At 47.2% G+C, this 17,253-nt stretch overlaps 1 protein-coding gene across 1 annotated transcript in view; it reads right to left on the reverse strand.

The window, feature by feature from the left end:
* Window positions 1-11,805, reverse strand: part of PLXNC1 (plexin C1) — a 139,006-nt gene extending 127,201 nt beyond the window's left edge. Inside the window, 1 exon segment of the mRNA XM_032493616.1 lies at window positions 10,366-11,805. Coding sequence (XP_032349507.1) covers window positions 10,366-11,424 — 1,059 coding nt within the window. The 5' untranslated portion in view covers window positions 11,425-11,805.
* Between the last annotated feature and the right edge of the window lie 5,448 nt (window positions 11,806-17,253).

Below are 17,253 nucleotides of genomic sequence, written 5' to 3' on the forward strand. Positions count from 1 at the left end.
CCCTGGCCCTGACCCTGCCACTTCCCTAAACTCAACTGCACTGGCCTTTGTTCTTCAAAATGACCAAGTCATTTCCCCTTTTGAGGCTCTGCTCCCCAGTCTGCTTGGAGTGCTCACTTCCCAGCTCTCCATGGGGATGTCTGCAACCATCCTTTCTCATCTTCTTGGTGTCAATGCAACCTTAAAGATGCAACCTTCCCCAACACCTCAACTAACTAACTAACACAGCTGTTACATCCTCTTATTTCCTCCATAGCCCGAATCTGAGCCTGTGCCTCAGTTTCTTTATTTGTAAAATGGAATTAATGACATTACCCATCACTTAAGACTATGGTGTGGATTCAATGCATTAATATTGGGAAAGTGTTTCCTTAGAACAATACTCAATGCAAAGCAGCTGCTCTAGAAGTGCCAGCTATCATTTCAATACGGAAATAACTTCCTTTGCTACATATTTTATTGTCAACTCTATTTACTACTGATGGAAATATTTTCACACAGTGCTTGGCACATAAAAGGAACTCAAGAAGTATTTGTGACCAAGGAAGTGAAAGATTTATATGCAGAGAACTATCAAACACTAAGGAAATTAAAGATGACTTAAAGAAATGGAAAATATCCCATGTTCTTGGATTGGAAGAATTAATACAGTTAAAATAGCCATACTACCCAAAGCAATCTACAGATTGAATGTGATCCCTATCAAATTACCCAGGACGTTTTTCACAGAACTAGAATAATCCTAAAATTTATATGGAATCACAAAAGACCCAGAATTGCCAAAGCATTACTGAAGAAAAAGAATGATGCTGGAGAAATAACCCTCCCAGACTTCAGACAATACTACACAGCTACAAGAATCAAAACAGCATAATATTGGTACAAAAACAGACATGGATCAATGGAAGAGAATAGAGAGTCCAGAAATAAATCCAAAGACTTTTTGGTCAATTAATCTTTGACAAAGGAAGCAAGAACAAACAATGGAGTAAAGACAGTCTCTTCAGCAAATGGTGTTGGGAAAAATGGACAGCTGCATGTAAATCAATGATGTTAGAACACTCCCTCACACCACACATAAAAATTAACTCAAAATGGCTTAAAGACTTAAACATAAGACAAGACACTATAAACCTCTTAGAAGAAAACATAGGCAAAACATTATCCAACATAAATCTCAGCAATGTTCTCCTAGCACAATCTACCTAGGCAATAGAAATAAAAGCAACAATAAACAAATGGGACCTAATTAAACTTAAAAGCTTTTGCACAGCAAAGAAAACCATAAGCAAAACTAAAAGACAATCTACAGAATGGGAGAAAATATTTGTAAAAGATGAGACAGACAAGAGCTTATTTCCAGAATATATAAACAGCACGTACAACTTAATAAGAAAAAAACCAAACAACCCAATCCAAAAATGGACAGAAGACCTAAACAAGCAATTTTCCGATGCAGACATACAAATGGCCAATAGGCACATGGAAAAATGCTCAATATGGCTAATTATCAAAGAAATGCAAATCAAAACTATAATGAGTTATCACCTCACACCAGTCAGAATGGCCAAACACTTAAAAAGTCCACAAACAATAAATGCTGGAGAGGGTGTGCAGACAAGGGAACCCTCCTACACTGCTGGTGGGAATGTAGTATGGTGCAGCCATTACGGAAAACAGTATGGAGATTTCTCAAAAAACTAAAAATGGACTTACTATATGATCCAGCAATCCCATTCCTGGGCATATATCTAGAGGGAACCTTAATTCAAAAAGACACATAGACCCCAATGTTCATAGCAGCACTATTTACAATAGCCAAGGCATGGAAACAACCTAAATGTCCATTGACAGATGATTGGATAAAGAAGTTATGGTATATTTATACAATGGAATACTATTCAGCCATAAAAAATAAAATAATGCCATTTGCAGCAACATGGATGGACCTGGAGAATGTCATTCGAAGTGAAGTAAGCCAGAAAAAGTAAAATACCATATGATATCATTCATATGTGGAATCTTAAAAAAAAAAAAAAAAAGAGAGACACAAACTTAATTACAAAACAGAAACAGACTTACATAGAAAACAAACTTATGGTTACTGGGGAAAAGGGTGGGAAAGGATAAATTGGGAGCTTGAGATTTGCAGATACTAACTAATTACATAAAATAGATAAACAACAAGTTTATACTGTATAGCACAGGGAACTATATTCAATATCTTGCAGTAACTTACAGTGAAAAAGAATATGAAAACGAATATATGTATGTTCCTGTATGACTGAAGCATTATGCTGTACACCAGAAATTCATACATTATAAACTGACTATACTTCAATAAAAGCATATTAAAAAACTATTTGTGTGCACCAGTGATTATCCTAATCAGTTGTTTGGCCTCTCATCTTGCCTCATGCGTTCTGAGTGATTTCTCTAGAACACAGTTGGATCATGCCTGCTTTGAGCCCTACTGTTAACCACTATCAGCCATAAGCCATGGTTTTCACACCCTGCTCAGCAGAGTCCTAAAAGTTCCTTTGAGATGCTTCAGGGATAGGCATGGGTGAGGATGGGGTGAGTTGCAGGATGCTGGGAACCTCCCAACCCCAGCTTCACCCCGAGTCCCAGCACTTGGCAACAGCATCACCCAGAATAGCAGGTCAATGATGATTTGTTAACATACTGGGAGCTTCTGGTTAAGACTTATTTTAAAGATCAGGTTTGGAAAGTCTGAAAACGACTGACCATCAGGATAAAATCCAGCTACCTCTGCCATTCTCATTAAACCCTTCGCCATCTGGCCCTGCACACTTGTTTCTGGACACCCCCCAGCCAGGGTGGGCTACCTGCGGTTCACCAGCTTATTCAACTTCCTGCTTGTGCACAAGCTGTGCCCTCTCTCTGGAACTCCCTCCCTTGCCTTCTTCACTGGACTTCAAGCTGTGGCTCCAGCAGCACATCTCTGAAGCCTCCCAGGTCCTCCTACACCAAGCCTGATGCTCCTTCTTGGGGCTTAAACGGAATCTTTTTGCTACATCTCATGTGACATCTTCCAGCACAAAGGTTTTACTCTCACCCTTTCTGTAACAGCAGGGGTCAGCAAACTACCAGCTGTGGGCCAAATCTAGCCTGCTGCCTGTTATTTTGAATGGCCCCCCAATCTAAGAATAGTTTTTACATTTTTAAATGGTTGAAAAATAAATCAAGAGAAGAATATTTTGTAACAAGTGAAAATTATACAGGAAATTCAGATCCTGTGTCCACAAAATTTTATTGGAACATCACTGTGCTGGTTCATTTATCTATTGCCTATAGTTGCTTTCACACTTCAGTAGCAGAGTTGAGGCAACAGACTCTGTGTGGCCTGCAAAGCCTGACATATTGATGATCCGACATTCACAGAAAAATTCTGCTGACTTTTGCATAAGAGCATTGGTCAGAGAGGTGGAGTGGGGATTGCTGGAGTCAAATCTCCCTCATCACTCCTCTGAGGAGAGCCCTCCATGTAACTATTGAGTAAACAGTCAAACCTGTATAAGAATCAACTACAGAAACTGTGAAACATACATCACAATTCTGTTGGGTTTTGAGACAGTATGTAAGTTAGTTTTAATTTTTTATCTTGATGAAAATGCTAAGAAAAACTATGAGCACAAGTGATTAAAATCTTACTACTACCATTCCCCTGCTCCCACAAACAGGTTAGACCCATGGTGCCTATAAATTGTTCCCCAGCAGACTTTGGGATTTCTGAGAGCAGGTCTCAGTGTTCATCAGTGAAGTGCCACCATATGTTCAAGGAAGACAGAGGTAATCAAAAAGCTTGAAGTGAGGTAAAGATGGTACCATGCTATTGTGGTCAACACAGTGGTCACGGTGTAGCTCTTCTATTATTCCATTCCACTCCAAGGGAATCTGCCCACACCACTTACTGGGGACCATCATGGTCTTCCTTCTTCTGATTGGACCAGGGGTCAGTACCTGACCCAAGGGCAACAAATCCCTACCTTGAACTAGGGCTCATCATCTGGAGTGAAGAGATGAGCTGGTTCCCATCCTATCTCTTTCCTGGCAATTTGAACTAAATAATGTACAAAATTGTTGCCAGCTGGTAGCAGATGCAGATGGTTAAATGCTGCTGAGAGGTAGAGTGGGGATCAAGTCAGGCTGAAGCACACTCAGGTGGAGGCGGTGAGGGGCAGACGTTTGAGGGAGCAAAGGTAGCCAATTGGTAGCAGGACGGAGGGAAGCAGCCAGGCTGTCATGGTGATAATGAAACCTCAGAATAAGCATCCATCACACTTCTTGCTGCTGAGCACCTTCCAGCTGCCTTGAGTCCAGAACCTCCTCCCAACTCTGTATCAGAGAGCCCCATCCTAAAATTATTAATAATTATGATGGTGATAACAGTAAATACATAGCATTTACTAAAGGTCAAGTAGTGTTCATCCTATACACAGTAACTCCTTAATCCAGACCAAATTCCCACAAAGCAAATAGGGTTCCCATTTATAGATAAAGAAACCAAGGCACAGAAAGGTTAAATAATTTGTCCAAGGTCACACAACTGGAAAGCGGCAGCTTTGGTGCCACTGACCTGGCCCCAGAGTCTGTTCGTGCAGCCACTGCACACTGCACAGCACTGCTCCTATCCACTGAATTCCCCATCACCTTATTTGAGCTTGTTTATGTAGATCTCTGTTTTGTGCCACCAACTGTGCCTGATTAGGATAGAAATTAGTATCAGGTTTGACGTTGTAAAGAGTAGACCCTTGGAGAGAATTTTGGTGTGTGGGACTGGTTCTGATATGCAGCACGGTGGAAGACTCTAGAACTCTCCCCCCACATCCTGGAATGAAACACAAATAGACTGTTGTATGCAAGAGTAAAGGAGCTAATTAAACTATGACCTATAGGTTCTTGAGACTCAAATTTTAAGCTCAAAAATGGTGAGAGTTTAGAAGTTTTCCTAGGTATCTCCTTTGAGCAATTAGAAGAAAGTAAGGAATATGTGGGTGGTGGAATGAATTGGTTACTTTATTTAACCCTGAGTAAAGCTACAATGAAAAAAAGGGACACGTCTTATCCCAGGTACCTCAGCTGCAATACAAGGAAAATTCTGTTGCCTTACAGCAGTGGTTCTAAAACCTGAATCGTATTAGAATCAGCTTGAGAGCCTATTAAAACACAGCTTCCTACCCCCCACTCTCAGAGTTTCTGATTTAGGAAGTCTGATGTGGGGCCCAGGAATCTGCATTTCTAGCAAATTCCCAGATGATGCTGATGCTACTGGTCTAAAGACTACACTTTGAGAACCACAGTCCTACAGCATAAAGCCCTTTCCTCTTGGCACTGAAAGGCATAATCACTCAAATCACTCACATTAATAACTTATACCATAGAAGTTCCAACCATGCTGAGTTTCTAAGGTCAAAGTTAACTCCCAGATTGGCAAGACCAGAAGCCTGGCTAGTCCAGTGAATGGAGACTTATGGGAAGAGCTAGAGAAGTGGAGGATGCCAGACAGCATAAGACTAGGAAAAAGAGAGGCCCCAACACATCAGACCTTAGACAGTGGTTAAGGGAGTATGAGGTGGCCAGATTCAGGAAAGTGTTGCTGCTAAGTATAGAAAACATTTCCAACACGATCCTCCAATTGCATTCATTTATTAATTCAACATATATTATTCTTAAACTATTCTTAACATACTATGCTAGGTACTCTGGGTTCAACAGAGAACAAAATGTTACAAGGTTTCTGACCTTCTGGGACTTATATTTTAATTGTGGCCACTAATAAAGACAAGAGTGCCAGTAAGCCAGACTTAGGATTTAAATCTCTGGATTTAGTTTATGAGCTAGGTTGTATCCACGAATGAAAACCAGGAGGTCTTTCAAGGTCCCATGGTTCTCTCTGAGGTTGTTTATAAGCCCGCATACAAAGAGTGCCAATACTGTCCACAAATTGACAACTGAGAAACTACAACCCTCCCAGAGTCTGAACTTCAGGTATTCAAATATGCAGACCCAGAAACTCAGTTCACACTCAAGGATTCTCTGTTCTATTGCCTTATGTCCGCAAATAGCTGATCTCATCAGAGCAGTCACAAGAGCCTAGATTGCTCCATGCAGGACAGGACTAACACCAGAACCCAATGTTTGTGGTGCTGGACTGTCCATGGCAGTGTGTTAAAAGCTCAGGTCCTCAAGAGAGACCATCCAGGTTCTAAATCATCTGCCCTTCACCAGTTGTGAAGCCTAACCCAAGCTCTCTAGGTCTCCATCTCTCATCATAAAACCATAATAGTAACTACTGTCCTTGCCCCATACGGTGATTATGAGAATCAACCAAAAATAAGGCACATAAAGTGCTTAGCACAAAGCCTGCCATCATAACTATCCAGTAGCAGTACCTATGATTGCTTTTCCCCACTTTCTAAGTGGGTGTTGAGGTTTTTAAATCCCCCATTGCATATCAGATATGTGTATGGGGGTAAAATTCATCATCTAGTCTAGAGATTGCAAAGTGGCTAGACAGGCTCGTAACAGAAATTAAAGGAGAAATAAACAACACAGGAAGACTGCGGATTTTGAGGTCAACAAGGCTGCATTGCCGAGTGGTCCAGGGACGTCACTTCTGCACACAGTGGCGAGAAGTGTCTTGGCTTACTGTCTGTTGGAGAGCATGTGAGTGTTCTGTGGTTGTCTGCATGACAGTTAAATTATGTCAGGCTTTGGGATTATGTGAGTGAGGAAGAAGGGGGTGTGTCTCCCCACAAGGGATAGAATGAACTAGAAGAATCAGTCCTATTGGCTAACACAGTAAGAAAATACACCACTCTCCACGTCTGCAGAGAGGGTGGCCACCATGTTTAAAACAAAAGCAACCCCAGGACCCAACTATGGCAGCCAAACAGTCTGGAACAGTCAGACTTCAAAACTCAAATACACACACTTTTCTACCAGCGTATTGGTGTGCCAACAGTAGCAGGAGTTCAGAGATAAGAGAAAGTTAAATTAACCTGACCATAATTTACAACATACACTTTTTATGTTAACCTAGCACATAGATATGGTATGGAACAGAATGAAAAAAAAACCACATTAAGTTTTAAAACACACTTCAAGGGGCACCCTCTAGCCTCAACCCCACATCCTAGGGGAGGTTGGATGCTGCCTCTAATTAGAGGACTTTGAAGGGAAAGTTTGAGAAGCACCAGAGTGCTGGAAAGAATACAGAAGTAGATATTGCGAGACCTGGGTTTAAGCGGGAGGCTCTGATGCTCACTTGCTATCTTGAGCAAGTTCCTTAACTGATCTCGAGCTTCCTCATCAGGTACATAGGAATCTTCCTCATAGAATCAACCTTAGACTTGATGAGGGGCTCAAAAGAAACAAAATATGGGGAAGTGCCATACAAATATTTGTTAGGGTTATCATGGAAGGGCTATAGAAATTGGCTGCCTTGGCACTTCTGCAGGCTGAAGCTAACCTGCTATAGTTGTGGGAAGGGATTCAAAGTTGGAGGCAAGACAAAAAAAGTAATGGTCCAGTGTGTGAATGGCTGAGTGCACACTCACTGCACAAGCATCTTGTAAATTAATCCTTAGCAGGAGACGCTGAAGGGAAGAGAATCAGCTGTCAAAAGATAAGAGAACCAAGAAACGAGAAAACACAACCCAGTCACTCCTGTCACTCTACTACGCGTGGCTGACTGAAGATGGAAAATAAGAGACAGTCATCCAGTAGGAGCAGAAGGCAAGCAAATCTAGCCGCTTGTGCCTTGCTGCCTGTGAATTACTGTTAAAATTACTGTGTCTGCTCTAAAGGAATCACTGTAAGCATCTACTGAGACTCCCTCTAGAGTGTTTCAAGTTTTGTCTCCTGTTTTAGGCACTTATAATTCAGCATTCTTTTCCCGAAACACTGAAAACCTGAAAATAAAATGCAGAACACACACAATCAAATGACATCACTGTTCTGAGAGACAACAGGGGCACACTGATCCCATAACCCCATTAAATGGGATTGCCACCTGCTATTGTCCTTTCAGTGACAAAATCAGTGGCACCCAGCACAGAGCGCTGTGTACACTAGCAGGCATCAAACAAATATTTGTTGAAGTATCTTATCTATCTATTTAATAGGTTAGAAAACTGTCAGCTTTTTTCATCAGAATGACCTTTTTTTTCCCCCAAACCCCTTGAAATTCAATTCCATTAAGGCTTTTTAATGCATACGAGCAGTAAGGAATTTACTTAAATGAAAAAAAAAATGCAAAACTCCAAGCTCCCACCTGTGCAGCCATGATACACTATTGTTTGAACCAGAGTATATTATTTAACTTGGATGACAAGCTCAGGGGGTAGAGACCCCGTCTCTCAGAATACACAGCTCTGAGCACACCGGGAGTTCTCAATAAATAACAGCAGCAAGAAATGCTGTGGAGCAACCTATGTTAATTATTTATTTTTCCAATTCCAGATTTTTTAGCAGCATGTGTTTGTCCCTTCCTTGATTTACCAATGGGCAGCTAGCTCCCAGGAGCTCCCTGTGAATACGATAAACAGCTCTGACTTTCCCTTCCCCTCATCCCAGTGAAAGTAGGAACACCTGATTGAGCCATAACGTGGCTCTTGAGTGCATTCAGGGTGCCTGCTGGGTTTGAAAGGCAACTAAGTCCTCCAGGATGCAAGGGGTAGAGAGAGAGGCAGTCAAGAGAAATGTTTTGGCTCCACACATCTACACAGCTGTCAGATGGCAAAGCTTGGACTTCTACTGTTATCACCTGCTGCGGGCCTCCGAGCTGTCTTGTCATTAACCCCAGAGACCAAGTATGCCTCAAACTCGACACAAAGTAATATATGGGGGTACTCTCAAGTCTTTCAGCCAAAAAGTCAAAGGCAACGATTTTTTGCCAAACTTAAACTATCAGATAATACAGAGCTCATGAAGACAGGTATTAAATATTAAATTGTACTTGTATAGCAAGATGAACACATTTAGCAGGATGTGTTATTCATGCTTTAACATAATTATATTAGTAACTAAATGAAGGCCTTATGTGTGTGCCCCAGCACACAACTGACGGGCAAGGAGGAAGAAGCAAATGATCATTCTAAGGGGCCTTGCAAAAGATCTGTTTTTTCTTTCTGGATAATAGGGCTAATATTTGGTAAGATGTGCTCTGGGTGTGAAGGGGAGTGGGGGTGTCTTTTCATACACTTATAAATAAACCTTAAATCCAACATCCCCTCTATGCTTACACAACAAATGTACCAACGCAACACATTTTTCCAAGTGGAGACTTCTCCCCTTCCTCTCTGACGCATTTTATACCAAAACAATGGCAACACCTGTAGCCGTTAATTTCTGCTCTTTGATTTCTGTCCAGTTATAAAGGAGGCACTCAGCAGGCTCCCCTCTCAGGAGCCATATGTAGAGTTGATGTGCCAGCAGCCTTGGAAGGAAAACCGCCCCAGAGAAGTGCACAATGGCTCCGTAATCCCCATCAACTGGACCCTCTTGAACCGCCGCTTTTATTTTCCAGTCAAAGAAATGCCAATCTCAAGAGTCAAGCTGTGGCTGCCCTGGGAACCCAGGGGGAACCTCTGCCGTTTGCCTGGTTGGGTGGTGCCTCTGGGCCCCATGAACCAGCAATCTGGAGCCCAGAAACTGCCTGTAGCACTCCCAACACTTTCTCTTGCTCTCCCCTCCAGGTTAAGCTTTTACCCACAAAGCCACCTCCACCTCTCCAGCCTCTCCCCTCAGCTGGAGACCACAACCATACCCTCAGCAGAGCCACAGCCCCGCCCCCTTGCACTGGGTCACGCTCAGGGTTCTGTTCCCTCAAGCCTGAGCCTCTGTTCCAGGGTAGCACTGGCCCACGATGAGCAGGCTACCAGCCCTTCAGACCACATCACACGTGCTGAAGAGGGGCAGAAAGGCTGGGGTGTGGCAAGTCTTTTAGGTTCGATGGCTTCTCTGCCTAGGGCACTGAGTTTGGTAACCCTGTTGAGGAAAAAGGTCAAAGCCACAAGCCAACCAAGACCACACACCTGGGGGAGCGACTAGAGGCTCCCTGGAGAGGCTCAAACCCAAACAAGCGTCCACGTTTGTACAGAGAACGATGACAGTGGGATGCAATCACCAGAGTTTTGAGCCTAACTCCTACCCTTTCCACCTTCCTTTTTACACTCCCTTTGCGGGCCTCTGGCCGTGCTTTAGGGTAGCCCGAGGTCTCAGAGACCGTCAGGCGGCCACCGGGACCTGACAAATATCAACACGGTCTCCCTCCCCACTACCTCCCCGGCGGCCCCGCAGCAGGGGCGCTCCCCGCAGCGTCCCGGGGGCAGGACTTACGCAGTGGTTCTCGGCCTGGAAGTCCCAGCTGCAGCTCTTGGTGCGCGCCTGGACCTCACTCATCCTAAAAAGGCAGAGTGCCGTGGTGGCGGGGGAGCGCCTCTCCTGGCCTTCCCCAGTGGCCGCGCTGAATACGCCCGCCCAGACGTCCAGGGCCTCCACCAGGCTGGAGGAGAGCAGCATGCGGCGGCCGTCGGGGTGGCCGTGGCCGCAGTCCAAGGCCGCCTGGCCCTGGAACAGCACCTCAGAGCTCTTCGCGATGCGCGCCATGCTGGGCCAGCCAGTGGCGGCGCCGCTTGTGTAGTTGTAGGGGTAGTAGGGAAAGTAGACGCTGCCGTTCCAGAGAAAGGCGTCCACGAAGTGCAGGCTGCCCCCGCCCTCGCGAAGCTTGAGGCGTCCCATCTCCTCCGTGGCCAGGCTGCGCCCCTCAGTGTTCTTGAGCGCGATGGCCGTGTCGCGGTCAGAGGCCGCCGGATTGCAGCGGTTCGCCGTCTCGGGCTCAGGCAGCACGTAGGTAGCGGCCACCGCCAGGTACCAGCGGTTCTGGGAGCCCACGCGGTACACCACGCCGGCCGTCGAGCCCTGCGGGTGACACGACACCACTTCGGTGCCGCTGCGCAAGGAGCTGCGACTCAGATTGCCCAGGGGTCGCACCTCACAGGCGCCACGATCGAAGGTCCAGCCAGTGAGCAGCAGCCCCCCGAGGTCGGCTGCCCCCTCGCGGTAGGGCAGCAGCAGTTTGCTGAAGCTGCTCCCTGGCCGGGGCCGCACGGGGGGCGTCAGCGAGACGGGCTCAGTGCAGTTGCCCGCTTGGTCCCGATACAGGCGCGAGAGCCTGTGCTCCAGGCTGTAGTCCAGCTGGTCCAGGCAGCTGCCGCTCGCCACGAACACGCCGTCCGCCCGGCTTGCTGCGATGGCTCCGATGGCTTGCTCCGACCGCCACACGGGCTCGTCCGCGCCCCGGCCGGGCGCCACGAGCGCCAGCAGATAGGCAAGCAGGGGCAGCGGCGCGGTGGGGCGCGGGGGACGCGGCGGTGCCTTCCTCCGGGAGACCTCCATGGGGCTGCGGGGGCCGCCCCCGGGCAGGGCGCGCGGCGGCGGCGGCGGCGGCGGCGGCAGCTTAGGCGCGCGGCGACGGAGACGCGGGCGGCGGCGGCGGCTCCTGCGCGCGCTCGGGCTCCCGCGGCCGCCTCATCCCCGCGGCTCGCCCGGGAAGGAGAGCGGGTAGGGCGGCGCGCGGCGGGCTCGCTCCGGCAGCCTGTGTAGCAGCGGCGGCGGCGGCAAGCCCTGCGCGCTCCGGCGCCGCTTCCTCCTAGCCCTCCTTCTCCGGAGAGTTCCTCTGTGCAGCGCTGGCGCTCACGGGGAGGCGCAGAAGGGAAGGGAGGGGACGGGCGGAGGGGAGCGAGGCAGGCGGGGAGGGCTGGAGAGGTTGGGTGCGCTTGTGCGTTTCACTTTTCCATTGTGAAAGTGGGATGCAACTGGCCCCCTTCCTCATCCTCTTCCTCATCCGCCCTCCGCCTCCTGGCCGCCCGCCCTCCCTCCCTCCACGCCCATCTCCCCTCCCCTCTTGATTCGGTGAGATAGGGAGGAGGGAGGTCTCGTAATTTGGGTTACTGTGTAGGTGGCCTCTTTCATCTATTCATAACAAAGCTGAGCCGCCTGCCGCTGCCGCCACGGCCGCCACCATCGCCTCTTGGCTCGCCCGGGACTCCCGGGGCGCGCTAACAGTGCACCGAGCTGGCTCCCGCGCCTGTCCGCCCGCGGGGCTGCTCCAACGCTGGGTTTTGTTTACGAGAGCAGCGTGGGGGATACGCAAGGCTCACTGAACTAGGACCCAGGGCGTCAAAAGGTTGCAGCTGAGGCTCTAGGCTCGGACCAGTGGGAGGCTGTGCGGGCGGCTGACAGGTGTGGAGTGGCAGTAGGGAGGCCCTGGGGAGGAGCGCGGGAGACGTGGACACGCCGGAGGCTCAAGGCACCGAGGCGCCCTTGTGCCAGGGGGTGGGTTTCCCCGGGTTAGATGAGTGAGGTGGAGGAAAGGCAGGCGCCAAGATTCTGGTTCTGGACAATCCCTGGGGCCAGAGCTCCCATATTTGAAAAGGTTCTCTAATCTCCCTTGGCAACGGAGTCCCAGGCTCTCCAACCTAGCGCTTAGAAAGTTCTACTCATCATCTAACCTGAATGATAGTGGCTAACATTTATTGAGCACTTAGCACTTACTGCCAGCTGGGTCCTGTTCTAAATTCACTACATAGATTAAGACTCAATGTCCATAACAACCCTATTAGTGATTGTTATCTCCCCATTTCGTAGCGAGGAGAATGGTCATGGAGAGGTTTTGGAACTTGCCAGGTTCCTACTGCTGGTAAACAACAGAAATGAGACTCGAATTCAAATTTAACCCCCCCCCCCCCCCCGTAGCCAAGTGCCACCTGTGCTTTTTACAGTAATACTTGGAGGTCATTCTCAGCAGGTGAGACTGAGAAGTTCCCCAAGTTAATTGTTCCAGCCTACCTACCCTCCCAGCCCAGCCTTCTAATCTTAGAGCCAGGTCTCCTTATTTCCCGAGACTCTCTGTCTCATCTTTTCCCACTTCTCTCCTTTGGACTCTCTGAGGTCTCACCAACTTGCCCAGGGGGCAAATACCAGCTGGGTAGCCCCCAAAGCCACCAAGAATTTCTGGAACACGATGAACGTCTGAATCATTGCACACTTGGGGGCTCCCAGAGGATGCTCAAATGCCTTCCAGCATCCTGGGGCAGCTGACAGCACCATCACCCTTACCATCTGGCAGGTGATCCAGAGGGGTGCATGAGGGGGATCTTGAGGAACTGTCTGCACCCTTAGGAAATGATCTGTCCCCTCCCAGGCTATTCCCAGGCCAGAGGCCCCAGGGAGTGCACCTGGTAACAACTCCTTTCTTCCTTCTCCTCCCACTTCCCCAATTCTACATGGAAATCTGGTTGGGGGGGGTGCATGGGCACCCCTTCCAGATCCTGAGCCCTCCTTAAGGAGCAGCTGTTGCAGGTGTTAAATTTCTACAACAGTGCTCCAAGTTGTCCCCAGTGCTGAAGGACAGGGCAGGAGAAGGAGCTCTGGAAGGTGAAGGAAAGGAGGGTGAGGCGAAGCAGCAGAAGAGAAATGGGTGTTTCAGCCCTAGACATGCCGTTAAAGGCTCATAGCATTCCAGCAGTGGCTCTCACATTCTGAATTCAGAGTGGTCATCTCTTCACTCATAATTTCCTTGTTTGAAATTGGGTAACATTATTTTTGCCTGCCAGTGGGCAGCAAAGGCTTTCCCATGAGCTGTAGGTAGCTCTTTTTGCTGTGGTGACGGCAGTTAGGGTGCTGGTGAGAAGGAGGAAGGGAACAGCCCAGAGCTACCAGGTGATGTGAATCAGATCTTAGGCAAAGCAAATAAGGTGCTCGCTCTGCTCCAAAATCGTCAGGCCTTACTCCCCTGTTCCCTACCCACCTGAAAGGTTTTTAAGAATTTTTGCATTGCTGGAAATGGAAAAAGTAGCATCTAAGATACATCTGTAGAAGCTCACAGAACCCTTCACAGCATTGTAGGAGATCTATGTGCCCTTACTTCGACAATGTTCCCTGTGAATGATGAAGAGACACAATGATCTTCGCTGCGTCATGAGCCGGCTGTGGCAGTGTTGTTATGTGCTGAGAAGCAACAGTTCAATTCCATTCAGGAGATAGTTTTACTTCATTGGTGACCAAGTAATTTCTGTAAGTCCTGTAGAGTTGCTACAATCAGGAGCAGGCCATCTTGGGAGCTATTTGGATTAAACATACTCTGTGGTGCGGCATTTTGATTACTACTCAATTCATTGCTGCCTCATTTTGAAAAAGCAACATCTTTAAAAATACTACCAGCAAGAAGCCTAAGTGGCTTTGATGGCTACAGTTTCATGCCATTCGACTGGGACCATAAGCCTCGCTCTGGAGAGCAGGCTTCTTTTTTCTCCCATTTAATTGTGTGCAAGCTCCTACGGTGAAAGAAATCAGAATCTGTGCCTATTTTTTGGCATGAAAAATGTAGGAGACTAGGAAGCATTTTAATGCGTTCCTTGCTGATTCTACCCCGTTTTGTACAAACACAGTTGCCCCTTTCCAATTTTCCTGTGTACTAAAGCTCCACCTTCAGGACACAAGTTCACATTTGAAAACTGGGAAACATGAACAACCAAAATAAATATTTAGGCATGTGGATTCCGTATGTCTCTGATCACTTTCTCTTGGACACCGCTGTCCGGCCAAGGGTACAAGTCCTGTTAGTGACAGAGCTCCCCTCTCCAACCAACAGAGCCTGTCCCGTTGGGTGTCAGGCGTTACACATTCAGAACTCCTTGTAACACAACTGGCTGAAACCCAAAAAAAAGAAGATGGTGCAGATTTATCCTCTAGACAGAGGCCTGCTACCACGGAAACAGGCAGTTCAGACTGATTCCGAGCAGTTTTTATTTGTAGCATTTACTAGATGGGAAAGTCTTCATAATGAGAAAATATCAACCCCCTCAGGCACCAAAGGCAATCTGGGTTAACCAGACCATCCACAATCAGACTCATTTCTGCCGGACAGGACTTTATAGATTCAGTGGTTTCCTGCTGAGACTCAGGACATAAGAACTGTTTGGTAGGCAATTGGTCACAGTCACAAGATAGCAATCATTGGTGCTTCAGTCTGCTTTCTCACTTAAAAAAATATATCTGACAGTGGTCTATAGGGATGTCTGGGCAGGCAGAGATGGAAAGCAACTAACAATCTCAGTTTTGGCAGCCAATGAATTCTCCTTGAACCTTGTTTACGTGGCTGCAACCCTCTGGGCAGCATTTGAGAAACACCACCTAGTGGGTCGAACAGTTCCAGCGTCGTCTCTCTAGGATGTAAGACAGGCCACTTCCTGCTCCCCAGCTTTGCTCAAATCTATGTGGCCTTCCACACTGAGGCCCTTATCAAAAGCTCCCAGCCCCTTTTGGTGACTGACAGGAAAAAGAAATGAGCCAGCCTCCTTTCTAGTCTGCTGATTAGTAGATGGTTGAAAGCAGATAAGATGAAGAGCCATTTAATAAGTCTGAATTGATGCTGACAGATGAGTTGAATGCAGTTCGGTCAACATGGAAAGTCAGTCAGCGGCAGCACAGTTAACATGTGGCTAAAGTAACATGGTGCCTGGTCGTTCTGTTCACCCAGCATGGCCCCCGACAACTGTTGCGCATTCTTATGCTTGGTGACAGTGCCCAGGCCTCTGGTTACAGTGATGACGGCTCAGTGGTGTTCCTTCAGTAGGTGGAATTTGCTTTCACCCCCAGTATTACGGTTGTCCTCTTTGACATCATGATGTCCTTATGGTCATTCACCAGCAGAGTTATAATTGTAGAGAATGGATTGAATATACCAGGAAATAATTCTTTTCTCAAGGTTCAATGACTGCCTTTAAGCTAAAGAAGGATCTTCACTCAGCTTTAGGGATGGGTGGGCTATTGCCTATGAAAAGGATGTAAAATGTCAGATGTTCTTAAGAGACTGTGGTGTCTAGGACATCACCCTGGCACCCCAGTACCTCACTTCTCATGTAGTGTAGTCAGTTTCATGAAGTTTCTCTTGTGCCCTTTCTCTAAAACATTCACCAAAACCATCAGTGGTTAAAAGTCTGAGACCATTACTGGCTGAAACCAAAATATGGTAACTTATCAGCCATCAATGTTTTTCCAGACCAGTTGGAGTTCACCCTGCATGAAGTACACAAAATCATCAGTTAATTATTTCCTCAGATCTGGGGGATCTCTGTAACTTGGTGAGCAGTCTCTTGGTCACCAGCTTTTCTTTGATTTTCACAAGATTCAGGTCTACCCTAGCTTATATTTTCCTTGCTGCTCTTTTGAAATATAGAGCCAAAAGGGCATCAGGAACTAGACACAAAATGCTGATTCCTCTTTAATACGGTGTCTTTTCCCGTGTCTCTGTTCTGCCATTACAGCTCTGAGGCTTCCTGTCAGTGTAATCCTAGGCCCTGAATCCTTTGATAACTGGCAGCTTGGCATAAACCCATTCAAAGCGAAAAGCTGCCAGAAACCAGGCCCTCGTATTAATAATAACTTGAATTCTTGAAACGAAGAGCAGAAGATAAGATAAACACGCAGATAATTCACAGTCACTCATACTTCCGCTTCCTTGAGATTCTGACAGGGAGATGCTCTGAGCTGGCGATAAAGTTGCTGGACTTGGCAGTAAGTGGTCTGCTGCTTGCCACCGAGCTGGCACCCCCTTCTCATTTTCATGCCCTTGCCACTCCCTAGAAAATATTTTCACCAAGGTGGAGAAGAAGCAACTGGCATCAGCTCTGAGCTTGGGTTGTTGCTGTTGGGAAGCTCAGCAGCATGTGGTCCCCATGGCGAGTGCAACCCCGCTCATCACCCAGCGTGGGGAAGGCAGTGGGAGTATGGAGGTCCAAACAGCATCTCCTGGACACTTCCGCCTCATGCACAGAATCCCAAGTGCAAATCTAATGGAAGACCGAGCGGTTACCTCTTCTTTCTGCCCCTTCTCTAATCCTCCCTTTTTGTTTCGTCTTCCCCATCTGTGCTGAATTCTTCTCTACAGACCATCTCCCCACTCTTCTCTATCCTGTTCTATACCCAGAAGTTTGATATTTACGGACATATCCTTCACCTTTTGGCTTCTGGATGGATTCAGCTGATGCGAGTTCCCAGCAAAAGGCCTAGGGGTAGATGGCCAGGGTGATGCCCAGATATTTTTTCTCCCAGCTGACCTGTGCATTGGCCTTGGGTGTGTCCTTCACGAAGGCCACAGATCCTGTGGGCAGCCCTGTCTCACAGCTGCAGCTATAGTCCCAGACTTCCTGGGTTATAACCATC

The sequence above is a fragment of the Camelus ferus genome, chromosome 12 (genome assembly GCF_009834535.1).
Source record: "Camelus ferus isolate YT-003-E chromosome 12, BCGSAC_Cfer_1.0, whole genome shotgun sequence".
Taxonomy (NCBI): Eukaryota; Metazoa; Chordata; class Mammalia; order Artiodactyla; family Camelidae; genus Camelus; species Camelus ferus.